Consider the following 18046-nt stretch of genomic DNA (forward strand, 5'->3'; position numbering starts at 1 on the left):
AATGCCTCTTGGCCATGGAAATACATATGGAGCTTAATAAAAATTTATCAGTTTTCCTTTCCTACAAAGTTATGTTTTAAATTTTCTCTTTTTTTTTTACATCTTTATTGGAGTATAATTGCTTTACAATGGTGTGCTAGTTTCCACTTTACAACAAAGTGAATCAGTTATACATATACATATGTTCCCATATCTCTTCCCTCTTGTGTCTCCCTCCCTCCCACCCTCCTTATCCCACCCCTTTAGGTGGTCACAAAGCACCTTGTTGATCTCCCTGTGCTATGCAGCTGCTTCCCACCAGCTATCTATTCTATGTTTGGTAGTGTATATATGTCCATGTGACTCTCTCACTTTGTCACAGCTTACCCTTCCCCCTCCCCATATCCTCAAGTCCATTCTCTAGTAGGTCTGTGTCTTTATTCCTGTCTTACCCCTAGATTCTTCATGACATTTTTTTTCTTAGGTTCCATATATATGTGTTAGCATATGGTATTTGTCTTTCTCTTTCTGACTTACTTCACTCTGTATGACAGACTCTAGGTCCATCCACCTCACTACAAATAACTCAATTTCCTTTCTTTTTATGGCTGAGTAATATTCCATTGTATATATGTGCCACATCTTCTTTATCCATTCTTCATTGTTTTAGAAGTCCCACAAACTGGAAGCTAATTTAAAATGGAACAAAAATGTCTAGAATCTCACATTTCTTCTGCCTTCACTTCTTTTACTCCCATGTACATCTATTACAATCATATCAATATTTCAAGGCCCAGCTCAAATCCATCAACTGTAATGCCATTTGTGATTCCTGCTCCCTCTTTCTTCAATCTAGGTTTGATCTCTCCCTCCTCTAAATTCTGGTAATACTTGGTTATTCTCTGTGCTATCCATCACAGTCTTATGTAAGTTAAATGGTACTTCTTGTTTGTCTTAAATTTAGTTTGTGAGTCCTGGAAGTCAGGAATTATGTCCTATTCATATCCTATATTTCTCTCTCTGTGATGTGTAAATATCAAGAGAATAATATTTGTTGAATAAATGGAGGAACAAAGGAACAAATCAAGGGTTGCCCGGATTAGCTACTCTTTTGATCCTATATACCCTTATATTATCTCCTCAACAAAAGGAAAAATATATTAAAGAGCTTAGTTCACGTGTTACTTGGAGGGCAGAGAGACCATGTGCCAAACTAATAGGAGACATAAGGAGGATTATAAAATATTATTTGTGTTTCATTACCCATTTATCCTGAAATTTTGAAAAAAAATTATTCTAGAATATGATGATAATGATATAAATTATCATAAGTATTTATTTAATGTTTCACAGTTTTAAACTATATTTTACTCATATTATCTCCAGACAGCCAATGAAATAAGTGGTATAGATTATTACTATCACCTATATTTTACAGTTGTGGAAACAAGTTCAGGAGGGTTAATTGTCATATCCAAGGTCATTCAGCTATTAATTGGCAGAATAAGAATTGAAATTCAGGTCTTTCTGACTATAAGCCTTGTATGGTATATACTACTCCACAACCGCATCACAAACACCAAAAAGATGCAGTGGTTACTTTGTCTCACACCAGCAATGGGAATAGATTTTGCACATTCTTCTACTCTGTCCTTAGCTGGGCACACCTGCCACACACTGTTCTTATGAATGCAAGACAGGAAGCTAGAAGTAAAGGTCATATCTGTGGTCATTTAATGAAAACAAACAACAACAATAACAAAAATAAAAAACAAAAAACACCTTAGCAGGCTTAGTCAGAAATCAAACTCATCAATACTTTATGCTAGGCAACTGAGTCAATGAGCTGTGTGTTTTTACTGAAGATCTAATGGTACTGCTATTATTTTATCAACATTTACATGTAATTAACACCTTTGTCCTCTTCTAAATCATGATTCTTACCTTTATAACTGAGGCCCCAGCTCTGGAGAGTGGACTGTGAATCTGGGCTGCAGCAGCCATGTTGGCAATAGTATTGAGATGGTTCATCTGATTCATTGCCATGGCAACTGATGCAGGAGGTAAGCTGACTGGAAGTAGGGGATGAGGCATCATCATAAATGGCAGATCCAGTCCTAAAAGAGACAGCACATGTTAAATTATTACATTAGTTACATTGTTTGGACAAAGGGAAATCACATCAAAATTGATCCTATAAAATAGTAAAAAAAAATCTATATTTCACTCTTGTTGAATTTTTTTAAATGAATTTTTAATATATCCTAGTATCTCTTTGAGAAATTACTAGTACTTATGGCATTTAACATTGTTTTATAATTTAAAAATATTCCTATATCCACAGACTTTTATTTAACAATATTCCTTGTTCATGCTCTCACTCCCAAAATAGTTTCAAGGTTCAAACTTTTTTACTTATAAAAACAAACAAAAATCTTTCAGCTGAATATCACTTTGTTTAACAAAAAGAAGTAACTTTCTTTTTAAACATTATAATGTACTGATGTGTAGATAGTTTCTAGCTTAACTCTTTCTTTAGGAGACATAATAGTGGCGCTGGTATGATAAGATATAGATTCTCTAGGCTTCAGAATTATTGAAGAAAATAAGATTTGGAATATGTCCTACTCTTTTAGTTATAAATCTCTAAAATGAATGTGTATAGCTCTAATTTGGAACCTTTGTCTGTAAGGAATAACTCCCCTACCAAAATATCAGCCTGTTTTCCAGTTTAATAACAAATACCAATATCTTTGAGTAGCGTCAAGAATTCCATTTGTTTTCTTATGCAATGTGAAATATTTCTCACATATTTTGAATTTCTTAATATCTTTCAAGTACTATCCACATTACACTTGTGGTAGCCACAGATATGTCATCACGAAAATGGTAACAAATTAAAATAGTTGTCTACTTTCCCCTTATAAGGTTGGGATTTGTGAAGAAATACCTTTGAGCAGAGGATAAGGAAAGTTAGCCTAACATTACGGATGTTAACATGACTACAATAAGTAAACCATAGCACTTTATAACGTATTTTAAACTATTATCTTGATCTTGCCTTCTTTTGGACATGAGCCCAGAAACTATCAATCTTTAACAGATGTTCTAAAACATGCTTGCCTAAAATTTTCCTAAATTGTTACAGACTATTAACATTCTACTATGGGCAATGTTTGTGTTTGTCTTGCACACAATTATCAACTGTTAATAACATCTCTTTTTCCTCTTTGCCATCCCCTCATTTTTTCTTGCTTCCCATATCACAACAGCAAGTGTACAACGATGAATCTATAGGAAATATATTCACAGGCCCCTTAAATATCTTTCCTCAAAACAACAGTAACAGTAATACAAACACTTTACACACATATTTTTAGGACAAAAAGGAGGCTAGAAGGAAGAAACATTGTGAATTGATTTGAAGTCCATCTCCTGGGTTCAACAATAATGGTTGAATTAAAGTCATTAACAAAACAATTTCAAAAGCAGCACAATAAAACAAACTTCCGGATATAACAGGTCTCATACATTAAAGTGGTTATCTCTATTAAAGAAACTTGTAAATAAAGAATACAACCATCACCAATATTTCTGATAAAGATAGCTACAAAATGCACTGTTATCAGAATTACACAAGGATAATAAAAAAGCTAGAAACAAATTTTGCATGGAACCCCAGAAGGGAAACATATTCTATACTTCCTATGACTCCAAATCCCCAAAGAATATTGATAAAGTATTTTAAACTTTTCCCCATCACTTCACTTATGACTCAGTCTCTGAATCCTTTTTAGGAGCAATCTATCAAAATATACTTTTCAGATGTGAAACCTTTTTCCTGTGATTATTACTTTAAAGCCTGAACACAACGTAAACACTGAATTCAAAATGGATTTCTGCACCCCGTTTTAAATTGGTTTATTTTCAGTTAAGCTTTCAAAATTACTTAGATATATATGCATTTTATACGTTAACCATCACACAGCTTTGCTATAATGATAGGATATTCCATAACATAAATTAATCACTATTTATCTTCCCCTAAGAACCTTCACTTTATGCTCCATATAATAGCAACCATCAATAACATACATAGATTTCTATATAAGCTTCTCATTTACCACAAACCCAAGATAATTATAGACTTCCAATTCTTCTTTATGTACTCAGTATTTTAATAGAAAATCGATCAAACCGTAGATGAAAAGTAGCCATCAGTGCCTCCATTTACCTCTCAAATAAACTTTTGTTCAGTTTACATTTCCCTTAGCAGTATAATAATCTTTCCTCATTCTCCAAAATTTTCCAGCATCATTCAGATACCATCTGGCAGTATCAAGTCATATGCCTACTTAAAGTCCAATTGACATGCAAACTAAATGCAAACCACAAACAGAATTTAACAGCTCATTGACAGTTTTAAAATACAATTCATCAAACATTTCAAATAACCATGAAGTGCTTAAAAGTCACAATTTCATATCATGACCTACAATAACTAACCATGAATTGACTATAGTACCCTGGAATTTAAGCTAATATTTATATTACAGGCAAGTTTAACAGTGACCCCAGTTGAGCTGCACATGCAAAGCATATGCAAATACTGAATTATGTAAGTCAACCTTTTCCCAAAGCTGGAAACATTAAGAGCCATCAATAGTATACAACACTCCAGCAATCTGGCTCATTTAGTCACATGTCAGAAATGTACAGCAACTTTTAATAGAATGGTAATGAAGACAAACTCTTTTTAAATATCACCAAAATGAATTTTTCTTTCCTGTCAACCACAAGGACATCAGGCAGACGACTATAAGCACTCTTTCTAATGCATCTTGGTATTCTGGCAACTCCTATAACTTTTATGTAAGTGCATGGCACCACCTCCTCCCAGCCATTAAGGTTACAAACTTCAATAATACTCTAATCTTCCCTCTAAAATATCACATTCATTTGGTTTCCAAGTCATGTTTTCCTCTGTGATATATTGCATTCTACAGTCAGGCACTAATCCCACCATGCTTAGAAGGTAACCTGTCTTCCTGGTTTTCCTATGCCATTTAATTTGCCTTTCCACTCCAATTTTTAGACTTTCAGTGGCTACTCACTGTCTCTAGAATAAAATATAAGCTCTTTGGTTTCATGTGAACATACCTTTCTAGCTTTGATATCTCACTATATCCCTCTGTGTATGCTCTACTCTAGCCCCTCTGGACTAGTTGTAGCTCTCTGCAATTTTAACTTACCTTAGCCTTCACTTTTGTTGATGCCTCTCTCTGTAATCTACCACTCTAACACATTTATTTGGGTATGGTAAAAGTCCTCCTCCTCTTTTTCATCAATGGACTTTAATTTTAGAGCAGTTTTAGGTTTACAGAAAAAAAAATGAGCAGAATTTACAGAGAATTTCCATATACTTCCCCTCCACCAGCAGTTTCCCCTCTAAGTAACATCATGGATTAGTGAGGTACACTTGCTACAATGGATGAATCAATATTGATACATTATTATTAACTACTGTCCATAATGTGCAATAGGGTTCATTCTTTGCATTGCAAATTCTAAGGATTTTCACAAATGCACAGTATCATGTATCTACCATTACAGTATAATACAGAATAGTTAGTTTAACTGGCCTTAAAAATCCCCTCTGCTCCATCTATTCACCCCTCCTCTTACACTTGGCTTTTAATGTCTCTATAGATTTGCCTTTTCCTGAATGCCATATAAGTGGACTCATACAGTATTTGTTTTTTTCAGACTGGCTTTGTTTCTCTTAGAAATATGCACTAGTCTTTTCCAGGCATCACAACTCATTTGTTTTTATTGCTAACTATTCTTCCATGGCATGGATATACCACAGTTTGTTTACTTATTCAGCTATTGAAGGACACTGTGGTTTGCTTCCAACTTTTAGCACTTATGAATAGGGTTGCTATAAACATTGGTATGTAGATATTTGTGTGGACATAAATTTTCAATTCATTTGATAAACAAGGGAGACTCAGTTTAGCTTTGTGAGAAACTGTCAAATGCTTTCCAATATGGCTGTCCCATATTGCATTCCCACCAGCAATGAATGAGAGCTCCTCTTGCTCCAAATCCATACCAGCAATTAATGTTGATGAAGTTTTGGATTTTAGCCATTCCAATAGGTGTGCAGGGGTATCTCATTTGTTTTAATCTGAAACTCCCTAATAGCATATGATGTTGAGTATATTTTCATATGATTATTTGTCATCTGTATATCTTATTTGATGAGGTGTCTGTTCAGGTCTTTGACCCATTTTTAATTAGGCTATTTCTTTTTTTAAAATTGAAATATAATTGACTTACAATGTTATATTAGCTTCAGGTGTACACTTGATTATTCGATACTTTTATAGATTATGCACCATACAAAGTTATTATAAAATATTGGCTCTATTCCCTGTGTTGTTCATTACATCCCTAAGATCTATCTGTTTTATAACCTGTAGTTTGTACCTCTTAATCCCCATTACCTATTTTGTCCTTCCCCCAACACCTGCCCCTTGTGGTAACAACTAGTTTGTTCTCTGAATCTGTGAGTCTGTATATGTTTTGTAGTATTTGTTAATTTGATTTGTTTTTTAAATTCTGCATATAAGTGAAAACATACAGTATTTGTCTTTCTCTGTCTGACATTTCTCTAAGCATAATACCCTCCAGGTCCATCCACATTGTTGCATATGGCAAGATTTCAAGTGCTGAGTAATATTCAGCACTTGAAATGGCAAGATCTCAAGTGCTGAGTAATATTTCACCTCTTCTTTAACCATTCATCAGTTGTAGACATTTAGGTGGCTTCCATTATCTTGGCTACTATAAATAATGCTGCTATGAACAGTTAGGTACATATTTTTTCTTTCAAATTAGTATTTTTGGTTTCCTCAGATAAATACCCAGGAGTGGAACTGCTGGATGGTATGGTAGTTCTATTTTCAATTTTTTGAGGAATGTCCATATCATTTTACATAGTGGCTACACCAATTAACATTCCATCAACAGTGCATGAGGGTTCCTTTTCTCCAAATCCTTGCCAATATTTGTTACTTCTTATCTTTTTGACAGGCATGAGGTGAGATCTCATTTTGGTTTTGATTTGCATTTCCCTGATGATTAGTGATGTTGAGCATACTTTCATGCATCTGTTGGCCACCTGCATGTCTTCTTTGGAAAAATGTCTATTCAAGTCCACTGCCCATTTTTTAATCAGGTGATTTTTTGATGTTGAGCTGAATGAGTCCTTTGTATGTTTTGGATATTAATGCCTTATCAGATATATCTTATATAAATATCTTCTCCCATTCAGTAGGCAGACTTTTCTTTTATTAATAGTTTCCTTCACTGTGCAGAAGTTTTTTAGTTTTAGGTAGTCACAATTGATTATTTTTGCTTTTGTTTCTCTTGCCTGAGGACACATATCCAAAAATATATTGCTAAGATTGATGTCAAAGAACTTACTGCCTATGATTTTTTATAAGAGTTTTATGTTTCAGGTTTTACTTTTAAGTCTTTAATCTGTTTTGAGTTTATTTTTGTATATTGTGTGAGAAAGTAGTCCAGTTTGATTCTTTTCCATGTAACTGTCCAGTTTCCCAACACCATTTACTGAAGAGGCTGTCTTTTTCCCATTGTAAACTTTGCCTCCTTTGCCAGAGATTTACTGACCATGTGAGTCTCGGATCATATCTGGGCTCCCTATTCTGTTTCATTAATCTATGTGTCTGTTCTTGTGCCAGTACCATACTGTTTGGATTACTGTAGCTTTGAAGTACATCTTGGAATCAGGGAGCATGACAGCTTTGTTTTTCTTTCTCCAGCTTTGTTTTTCTTTCTCAAGATTGTTTTGGGGTCTTTTGTGTTTCCATATAAATTTTAGAATTATTTGTTCTAGTTCTGTGAAAAATGCCATGGGTATTTTGATAGAGTCTGCATTGAATCTGTAGATTGCCTTGGGTAGTATGGTCATTTTAACAATATTAATTTTTCCAATCCATGAGCATAGCGTTTCCTTCTATTTGTTTGTATCATCTTCAATTTCTTTCATCAATATCTTACAGTTTCCTGAGTACAAAACTTTTAACTTCTTGGTTTGGCTTATTCCTAGGTATTTCATTCTTTTTAATGCAATTGCAAATGAAATTGTTTTCTTAACTTCTCTTTCAGATAGTTCATTGTTAGTGTATATAAATGCAATAGATTTCTGTATATTAATTTTGTTTCCTACAAATTTACTGAATTTGTTTTTTAGCTCTAATAGTTTTGGGTGGTATCTTTAGAGTGTTCTCTATATAGTATCACATCATTTACAAACAGTGAGTTTTTACTTCCCTTCCAATCTGGGTTCCTTTTATTTACTTTTTCTTATCTGATTGCTGTAACTAGAACGATCTTGAATAAAAGTGGCAAGAGTGGGTATCTTTGTCTTGTTCCTGACCTTAGATGAAGTGTTATGAGCTTTTCACCATTGTGTACTCTGTTGGATGTAGGTTTGTAATATATGGCCTTCATTATGTTGAGATATCTTCCCTCTATACCAATATTATTAAGAGTTTTTAATCATAAATGGATGTTGGATTTTATCAAAAGCTTTTTCTGCATCTATTGAGATGATTTTTATCTTTTGTTTTGCTAATGTGGTGTATTATGTTGACTGAGTTTCAGATGTTGAGCCATCCTTGTATCCCTGTAATAAATTCCACTTGATCGTGGTATATGATCTTTTTAATCAATTGCTGATTCAGTTTGCTAATATTTTGTTGAGAATTTTTGCATCTATGTTCAACAGTGATATTGGCCTCTAATTTTATTTTTTGTGGTGTCTTTGTCTGATTTTGGTATATGTGTGACATTGGCTTCATGGAATTAGTTCGGAAGCATTCCTTCCTTTTCAATATTTTGGAATAGTTTGAGAATGATAGGCATTCACTCTTCTTTAAATGTATGGTAGAATTCACCTGTGAAGCCATCTGGTACTGGACTTCTATTTGTTGGGAGTTTTTCTATTATTAATTTGATTTCCTTACTGGTCATATTTTCTATTTCTTTCAGAGTCAATCCTGGGAGATTGTACATTTCTAGAAATTTTTCCATTTCTTCTAGGCTGTCCATTTTATTGACATGTAATTGTTTGAGGTAAACTCTTAGGATCCTTTGTATTTCTGTGATATTGGTTTAAATTCTCCTTTTTCATTGTTGATATTATTTAGTTGGGTCTTCTCTCTTTTTTTCTTCATGGGTCTGCCTAAAGATTTAACAATGTTGTTTACCTTTTAACAGAACCAACTCTTAGTTTCCTTGATCTTTACTATTTTTGTCTCTATATCATTTACTTCTGCTCTGATCTTTATTATTTCTTTCTTTCTACTAACTTTGGGTTTTTTTTCTAGTTCCTTTATGTGTAAGGTTAAGTTGTTTAAGATTTTTCTTCTTTCCAGGAATGGACTTATATCACTATAAACAACCCTCTTAGAATTGCTTTTGTTTTCCATAGATTTTGATTTTTTTTCCATTTCCATTTGTCTCCAGGTATTTTTAATTTCCTCTTTGAATTTCTTAGTGACACATTGATTGTTCAGTAGCATATTGTGTAGCCTCCACATTTTTGTGTTCTTGCAGTTCATTTCATTATGGCTGATTTCTAGTCTCATAGCGTTGTGGTGGGAAAAGATGCTTGATATGATTTCAACCTTGCTAAATTTATTGGGACTTGTTTGTGGCCCAGCATGTGATCTATCCTGGAAACTGTTCCATGTGCACTTGAAAAGAACGTTATTCTGCAGGTTTTGGATGGCATGTTCTATGTATGTATCTTTTAATTCCATCTGATCTAATGTGTCATTTAAGGCCAATGTTTCCTTATTGATTTTTGTCTGAGTGATAGATCCACTGATGTAAATGGGGTGTAAATGTCACTTACTATTATTTTGTTACTGTCAATTTCTCCCTTTATGTTTGATAGTATTTGCTATGTATTTGGGTGCTCTTATATTGAGTTCATATATATTTATAATTGTTATATCTACTTGTTGGATTGATCCTTTTATAATTATGTAATGCCCTTCTTTCTCTTGCTACAGTCTTTGTTTTAAAGTCTGTGTTGTCTGATATAAGTATTGCTATCCCAGCTTTCTTCATTTCCATCTGCATGAAGTACCTTTCCCCATTCTCTCAGTTTCAGTCTGCATGTGTCTTTAGATCTGAAGTGAGTCTCTGATAAGCAGCATATGTATGAGTCTTGTTTTTTAATCAATATAACCAAACCTGTTTCTCTTGGTTGGAATATTTAGTCCATTTACATTTAAAGTAATTATTGATAGATATGTACTTACTGTCATTTTGTTTTCTGATTGTTTTTGAAGTTCTCTTTTGTTCCTTTCTTACCTTTTGCTCTCTTCCCTTGTGATTTGATGACTATCTTTAATGTTATATTTGAACACTTTCTCCTTTTGTGTGTGTATCTATTATAGGTTTTTGGTTTGTCTTTACCATGTGGTTCATATATTAAGTGGATGATCTCTTAAGTTCAAACAGATTCTAACAACCCTGCATTTTATTCTCCATCCTTCACAGGTAATGTTTTTGATGTCATATTTTACTTTTTTTTTGTTTTGTATATCACTTAACTACTTATTGTGGATATAGATGATTTTACTACTTTTATCTTTTAACCTTACTACCAGCTTTTAAGTGGTTGATCTACTACCTTTCCTGTATGTTTGCCTTTACCAATGAGACATTTCCTTTCATAATTTTTATATTTCTAGTTGTGGTCTTTTCCACTTAAAGGAGTTCTTTTAACATTTCTTGCAAAGCAGTTTTAGTGGTGCTGAACTCTTTAGTTTTTGCTTGTCTGTGAAACTATCTCTCCTTCAAATATGAACGACAGCCTTACCAGATTGTTTATTCTTGGTTGTAGGGTTTTGCCATTAATCACTTTCATCATGCCAGTCATTTCTGGCCTGCAAAGTTTCTGCTGATAAGGGTCTGATTGTTTTATGGAAGTTCCCTTCAAGTTAACCAGCTGCTTGCATATTACTGTTTTTAAGATTTTCTCTTTATTTTTTGTCATTTTAATTATAATTTGTCTTGGTGTGGATCTGTTTGGTTTCACCTTGTCTGGAACTATCTGTGCTTCCTCGACCTGGATGTCCATTTCCTTTCCCAGGGTAGGGAAGTTTTCAGCTATTATTTATTCAAATAAATTCTCTGCCCTCTCTTTTCCTCCTGCCCCCCCCCCCAGCATGCTGATGTTAGAATGCTTGATGTTGTCCCAGATGTCTTCTAAACTGTTCTCATTTTTTAAAATTATTTTCCTTTTTTCTGTTCAGCTTGAGTGATTTCCACTATGTCTTCCATTTTGCCAATGCATTCCTCTGTATCATCTAATCTACTATTGATCCCTTCTAGTGCATTTTTTAATTTAGGTTATTGTATTCTTCATTTCTGTTTAGTTCTTCTTTATATTTTCTAACTATTTGTAAAGCTTCTCACTGTGATCATCTATTCTTCTCCTGACTTCATTGAGCATCTTTATGATTATTAAGTTGAACTCTTTATTGGGTAGATTGCTTGTTTCCACTTTGCTATGTTCTTCTTCTGTGGTTTTGTCTTGTTTCTCTGTTTGGAACACATTCCTCTGTCTCCTCACTTTGCCTAATTTTCTATGTATATTTCTATGTATTAAGTAGGTTGGTTACATTTCCTGATTTTGGAAAATTGGCCTTTTATAGGAGACGTCCTATGGGGCACAGCAGCATAAACCTTCTGGTTGGCAGAGCTATGTGCTCTAGGAGTGACTTCTGTGTGGGCTGCATGAGCCCTTCTGTTGTGATGGGTTCAACTACTATGGGCACACTGGTAGGTGAGGTTAGTCACCAGCCCATTTGGCTGCCAGGCCTTTCCTTGTGCAATGGCTTCAAGCTCACTGGTGTGTAGGGCTGGGCTGGCTGCACTGCTCAGGCAGTCCCAGGGATTGTGCCAGCCCACTGGTGGGAGGGTGGTTCTCAGCATGGCTGGCTCCTGAGTTTTCTTATCTACTGTGTCTCCATTATTTTTACTTTTTGCTGTTGCTGCTTTTGCTTTTTTTTTGCTTTTCTTTTACTTGATACCTGATTACACAAGAAGTATTTTGAGTACAAGCAAAATCATCAATAACCCAGGTCACTAATATTCATAGGCCAGTCTATGTCTTTAATTGGTGTATTTAGACCAATCATATTTAAAGTGATTATGATAGTTGGATAGGTAGCTATCATATTTGTTACTGTTTTCTATTCATGTCCTTGTTTTTTCTTTTTTTTAAGTCTTGTCTTCCACTCTTTTGTTGTTTTCTCTGGTGTTAACTGACCATTTTATATGACTCATTTTTCTCTCCTCTTTTATCATGTTAATTATACTTATTTAAAAAAAAATAAGTGATTTCCCTGGAGTTTGTAATATACATTTTACAACTTATTTAAATCTGCCTTCAAATGACACTAAGCCATTTCATGGGTGGTGAAGTTACCTTATAGCAGAGTATTTCCAATTCCTCCCTCCTGTCCTTTATAATATCAGTCATTTATATCACTTATTCACTTATCCATAAAGTATAATCACCCAATATATCATTGTTATTGTTATTTGGAACAGTTTATTTGTTCGATTAAGAATACATATACACACACACACACACACACACACACACACACACACACATATAATTTACCTTAATTTATTCCTTCTCTAACTCTCATCCTTTCTTTCTGTAGATCCAACTTTCTGACCTATACCATTTTCCTTCTCTCTGAAGACTTTCTTTTAACATTTTTTACAGGGCAGATCTGGTGGTATGGTAACAAATTCCTTTAACTTTTGTTCATCTGAGGAAGTCTTTATTTCCTCACTTTTAAAGGAAAATTTCACTGGATACAAAATTCTAGGTTGGTGGAATGTGTTCTTTCATCACCAACAATTTCACACCACTCTATTCTTCAATGCCTGGTTTCTGAAAGTAAGTCTAAAGTAATTCTTCTCTTTGTTCCTGTACGTGTAAGGAGTTCTTTTTTCTCTCTGTCTTCCTTCAAGATTTTTTCTTTTTGATTTTCCATTTTGACTATAATATGCATAGCAGTAGATTTGTTAATATGTATCTTTCTTAGTGTTTTGTAAGCTTTCTGGGTCTGTAGTTTGGAATCTCTCATTAATCTGGGAAAATTTTCGGCCATTGTTACTTCAAATATTTCTTCTCTTCCTTTCCCTCAATCTTGTCCTTCTAGTATTTCCATTACATGTGTGCTACACCTTTTGTAATTGCCACACAGTTCTTGGATATGCTGTTCTGTTTTTTTTCATTCATTTTTGCTTTGTTTTTTCAGTTTGGGAAGTTTCTTTTGACATATCTCCAAGTTTCCTAATCCTTGCCTTGACCCTGATGAGCCCATCTTAGGCATTTTTCATTTTATTGGAGTATTTTTGATTTTCAGTATTTCCTTTTGATGCTTAGATTTTCCCTTTCTCTGCTTAAAATTTCCATGAATACTTTTGTTTTCCACTTTTCCCATTCTCTTAGTATATTAATCATAGTTATTTAAAATTCCTAGTCTGATAATTCTAAAATATCTGCTATATGTAATTCTGGTACTGTCACTTGCTTTCTCTCTTCATACTGTGTTTTTTGCCTTTTACATGCCTTGCAATTTTCTTGTTTAAAGCCAGAAATTGTGTATTGGGTAAAGGGAAGTGACATAAACAGACCTTTATTGGGAAATTTTATGTTTATTGGCAAGGAGTTAGACTGTTTACTGTTTGCTGTAGTTGCCATATTAGCAGCTATATTTTCCTATCTTCCCTGTTGTCTTTGTTTTTACCTAGAGGCTTTCTGAGGCATTCTGTTCTTTCAGTTGTAACATCCTGTTATTAGGCAGAGCCCTAATGTGTAGAGAGAAGAAATGGTCTATAATCCTGTGATCAAGTCTCAGTCTCCTAGTGAGACTGTGGCCTTGGGCTGTGACTTTCGCAAGTTCTTTTCTGCCTTTTTGCCCTCTTAGGTGAGACAGGAAGACTAGAGGGGACTAGAGTTGAGTATTTCTCTTTCCCCACATGAAAAACTAAAGGGGCTGGAGTTTTGTATCTCTATTCCCTCGCATCAATGTCTACAGGGTACTGGAGTTTACTGTATCCCTTCCCCCAAGTCAGGCTGTGGTGAAAGTAAATACTTTAAGCTCTGGTAAAGTAGTTTCCTTTGAGGATGGGCCTCTGTTAAGGAGGACAGAACATTCTGGACATATTTTGAAATGGTTATTTTTTCTCTCCTCTTCTAGAAGCATGAGGACAACTTTCTCAAGTCTTCATCCTGAGAACTTCATAGGGTTCTGGAGGTAAAACTCATGAAACTGTAGGGACCCCCTAAGTGTGGGCCCCCAGGAGTCTTTACCTCTCAAGCAAGATTCACTCTGAATCTTCAGAAATAACTCAATTACTCTTTAAATACTTCTACCAGGCTCTAGCTCTGGCTTCTTCTCCCTATAATCTGTGATTCTCTGTATCTGCCAATCTATCCAGTTTGGGGGTTAACTGTACCCCGTGTACTCAATCTCTGATGGATTTAAAAGAGCTATTGATTTTCAGACTGTCCACTTTTTTCTTGTTGTGAGGACAAGAATGACAACTTATAAGCTCTTTACATGTCAGACCAGAAACAAGAAGTCCTCTAGGTTTCCCCTCTTTATGACATAAGTCTATCTTAATCAGTTGGTTTTGATTTATAATATTTACAACTTTTCTGACATTCATTTTATTTGTCTTTGCTTAACATTACATTTTTTATGAGACATTTCACCCTTTAGATTATAATCTCCTTAAAGGATGAAACCATAACTTATTTTATATGCTTAATGACTGATGAATTTCATTAAGATTTAGGACATCATGTTAAAATATCTCAGAATTCCTCTGTTGCCTTAATTCTAGTGGGGGGATGAAAGTCTCAGAGAAAGGAATAATGGAATTCTTCTCCCAGATTTTCTGTCTGTAAGGAAAGTAAGATTTTAGCTAAGCAAGATATATAAGGCCTGCTTTCCTACAGAAAGATTTCTGAGTCTTTGAAGCTCCTAAAGACATTATCTAAACCTGAATTTGTATAATTCAGCTGTAGTTTGACTACTGAGTAATAAGTACTTACTATATGCAAGTCACTGCTAACAGTTTTTCCTTAATTATTTTTAGCCTTCTCAATAACCTTAATGCCTAGGTGTACTTTTATTCCTATTTTTCAGTTGTGGAAACTGAGACTTGGAAAAGTTATCTGACTTCTCCAGAGCCAGACAGTGATACAGAATTCAAAAGATGTGGAATTCAAACCCAAGTTTATGTGACTATAGCCAGAATTCTTAACTACTCTCTTACATAGCCTCCTGTGTACCTCTACTCTGCTATACGGCCACTCAATATATCTCTGTTCTAAAAACCTCACCCTTTCAAATGAATTCCTCTTTATCTACCTTCCTAACTTCAAATTGTTAAACCTTATCGAAGAGAAATAAACCATCCCTGGTATTGCAAGTTGTTCAGTGGGTCTTGGGTGGTATTTTTCTTACACACCAAATTTGGTAAGTACAGTATACATACTATTGGCCAGCAGCTGGTTCTGCTGCAGTGGATTGAGGGTAGGAGCTCCTCCAAGGCCTGACTGGCCAGCCAGGGCTGCATGAGCAATTCCGTGTTGGGGTCCAGGAGCAGCAAGAGGAGACTGCATCTTATCCTTATCCCAGGAAGAGTCACTTCCACCTGAAAAACATTCATATAAACAGATTGCAAGTTAACAACTTTCCATGAGAAGGATTTTTAAACTCCCTTTTTAGGGTTGTAATTATTAATATTACTATATAGAAAATTATTATTAAACATAAGTGACTCATTTTTTATGATGGTTTCAAAAACTTTCAATAGCCTTGGATTTAAGCTGACTCTGGGAAAACTAAACAGCTTTCACTAATAATATAGGCTCACTTGCCTTACAGGTAGTCTAAAAAATCTGGAAGCATAATGAATAACTTTTGAAAGCATTTATATTTTGAAGGCCTTTAACTGAACACTACTGCCTCTCCTTCCAACCCTCTAACATATGTGTGCTATATCTTAATGAAAAGCAGTTGCTATTCACTCAAAAAGAACACATTCATAAGAGCATGATGACATGCAAAAATATGTGGTAAGATACAAAATGATCAGTTATTTTGTTTTCAGATCCAGCCCTCAAAAAGTTAATCTCTTCATACACAGCAGGCTTTTATACAAAATAAGAGGGATAAAACATAAAACCACAGCTTTTAATTTGAAATTGTGCTTTACTTTGATCATCCATGCTAGAGAGTGAAGTAAAGTATGCATAAATGCAGACTACTATACTATATCATCATAATAATCTACAGTGGCATAGCTATTTCATCTGGCACTTAGCATACTGTGGGGCAGAACCATTGCTTAAAAGCATATAGGAAACAGCCACAAAATTATTTCCAGGGCATCTTTTTAAGAAGAATACTTTAAACAGAGGGGTAGGGGTTGAATTCCAATCACTGCAGTAGCACACAGTCTTGCTTTAGAAAACAAAATGGTTGTGTGGGCAGCCCCATCTATTCACTTGATGTATTTCATTAATTCAGAGATCAGTGGTTCTGTTCTTATTCCCATGCTGGAATTGTGACATTAGCATCTCCACATGGCTGACTCTATCCCATCTGATTGCCAAAACATTGACCCTGTTTTGTAGAGAGATTTAGGCCTGGGGATCTTGGGCATTCTGTAAAATATGTGCACTTACTGGCTTAAGAAAAAAGTAGAAAGAAATCAAGGTGCTCATATTCCTAACATTCAACATTGTAAATTTTTTCACTTCTTTGAGTTCCCTCCTAGGCTTTGTTCATATAGATACTCATTTATACATTATAAACATCTCTGCCATGTTGCTTCAGGTATCAGATTTACAAAGTGTAATGGCTACATAGCAGTCTACTGAGTTAATGTACTATAATTTATTAAACATTGGATTATACGTTTGTTTCAAATTTGTCACTATTATAAATTTACTGTAATAAAAACATTCATTTGAATATTTCCTTAGACTCAATCAATTCCCTAGAGTGTGATTTCTGGGTCAAAGAGGTTGAATGTTTTTATTTATAAAATAGAGTATTTACTTAGTTTATACTATTGCTTTCAAGTATCACATTTGCAAAATCAGTTTTTAGAGTTGTAGACTTTTTAGGGAAATATTTTCAAGGCAAAGTGGTGTTCTCCCTGAGGATTTAAAATTTATTTAAGCAAACTGCTAGAATCTCTGGGAGGTTTTTATTTGTTTGTTTGCTTTCGTTTTTTAACCTTTTTACCCATTCATCTGCTCTTATCCCACTTCTGGGAATCAATCCCCTCTGCTGGACACTTTCAAGTCGTCTGGTGGCCAAAGTCAATTTCTAATCCAAAAGTGGGACACTTGGCCAATTTCCAATTAGACAAGTTTCAGACAAGGAAACACTAGATTCTCCATCAGCATATATAAAGGCCGAGGAGTACTTGGTCATACTTATAAAAACAAAGTTTTTCCAATCAAACAGGGAAGAAATAAGTAGCTAATTGTTCAGTTTCTGCTTTAAGCCATTCAGTTAACATGCATGGAAGCTCAAAGATAGGCAAATTAGTTGAATTGATAGATTGGCTTAATGGACCAGAAACCATTCCCTTGATCATGTTGAGGTTTGGTGTGTTTATTGAAAACATGCAACACTCTTTTTTTTTTTTAACATCTTTATTGGGGTATAATTGCCTTACAATGGTGTGTTAGTTTCTGCTTTATAACAAAGTGAATCAGTCATACATAAACATATGTTCCCATATGTCTTCCCTCTTGTGTCTCCCTCCCTCCCACACTCCCTATCCCACCCCTCCAGGCTGTCACAAAGCACCAAGCCAATATCCCTGTGCCATGCAGCTGCTTCCAACTAGCTATCTACCTTACTACGTTTGTTAGTGTGTATATGTCTATGACTCTCTCTCGCCC

At 34.6% G+C, this 18046-nt stretch overlaps 1 protein-coding gene across 1 annotated transcript in view; it reads right to left on the reverse strand.

Annotated features, from left to right (window-relative positions):
- Positions 1-18046, reverse strand: part of DACH2 (dachshund family transcription factor 2) — a 638219-nt gene that overhangs the window by 152345 nt on the left and 467828 nt on the right. Inside the window, exons 5-6 of the mRNA XM_060137515.1 lie at positions 15619-15777; positions 1924-2096 (exon numbers count right to left, since the gene is read on the reverse strand). Of these exons, the coding sequence (XP_059993498.1) occupies positions 1924-2096; positions 15619-15777 (332 nt within the window). The remainder of the gene's footprint in view (positions 1-1923; positions 2097-15618; positions 15778-18046) is intronic.

Source organism: Lagenorhynchus albirostris, chromosome X, assembly GCF_949774975.1.
Source record: "Lagenorhynchus albirostris chromosome X, mLagAlb1.1, whole genome shotgun sequence".
Taxonomy (NCBI): domain Eukaryota; kingdom Metazoa; phylum Chordata; class Mammalia; order Artiodactyla; family Delphinidae; genus Lagenorhynchus; species Lagenorhynchus albirostris.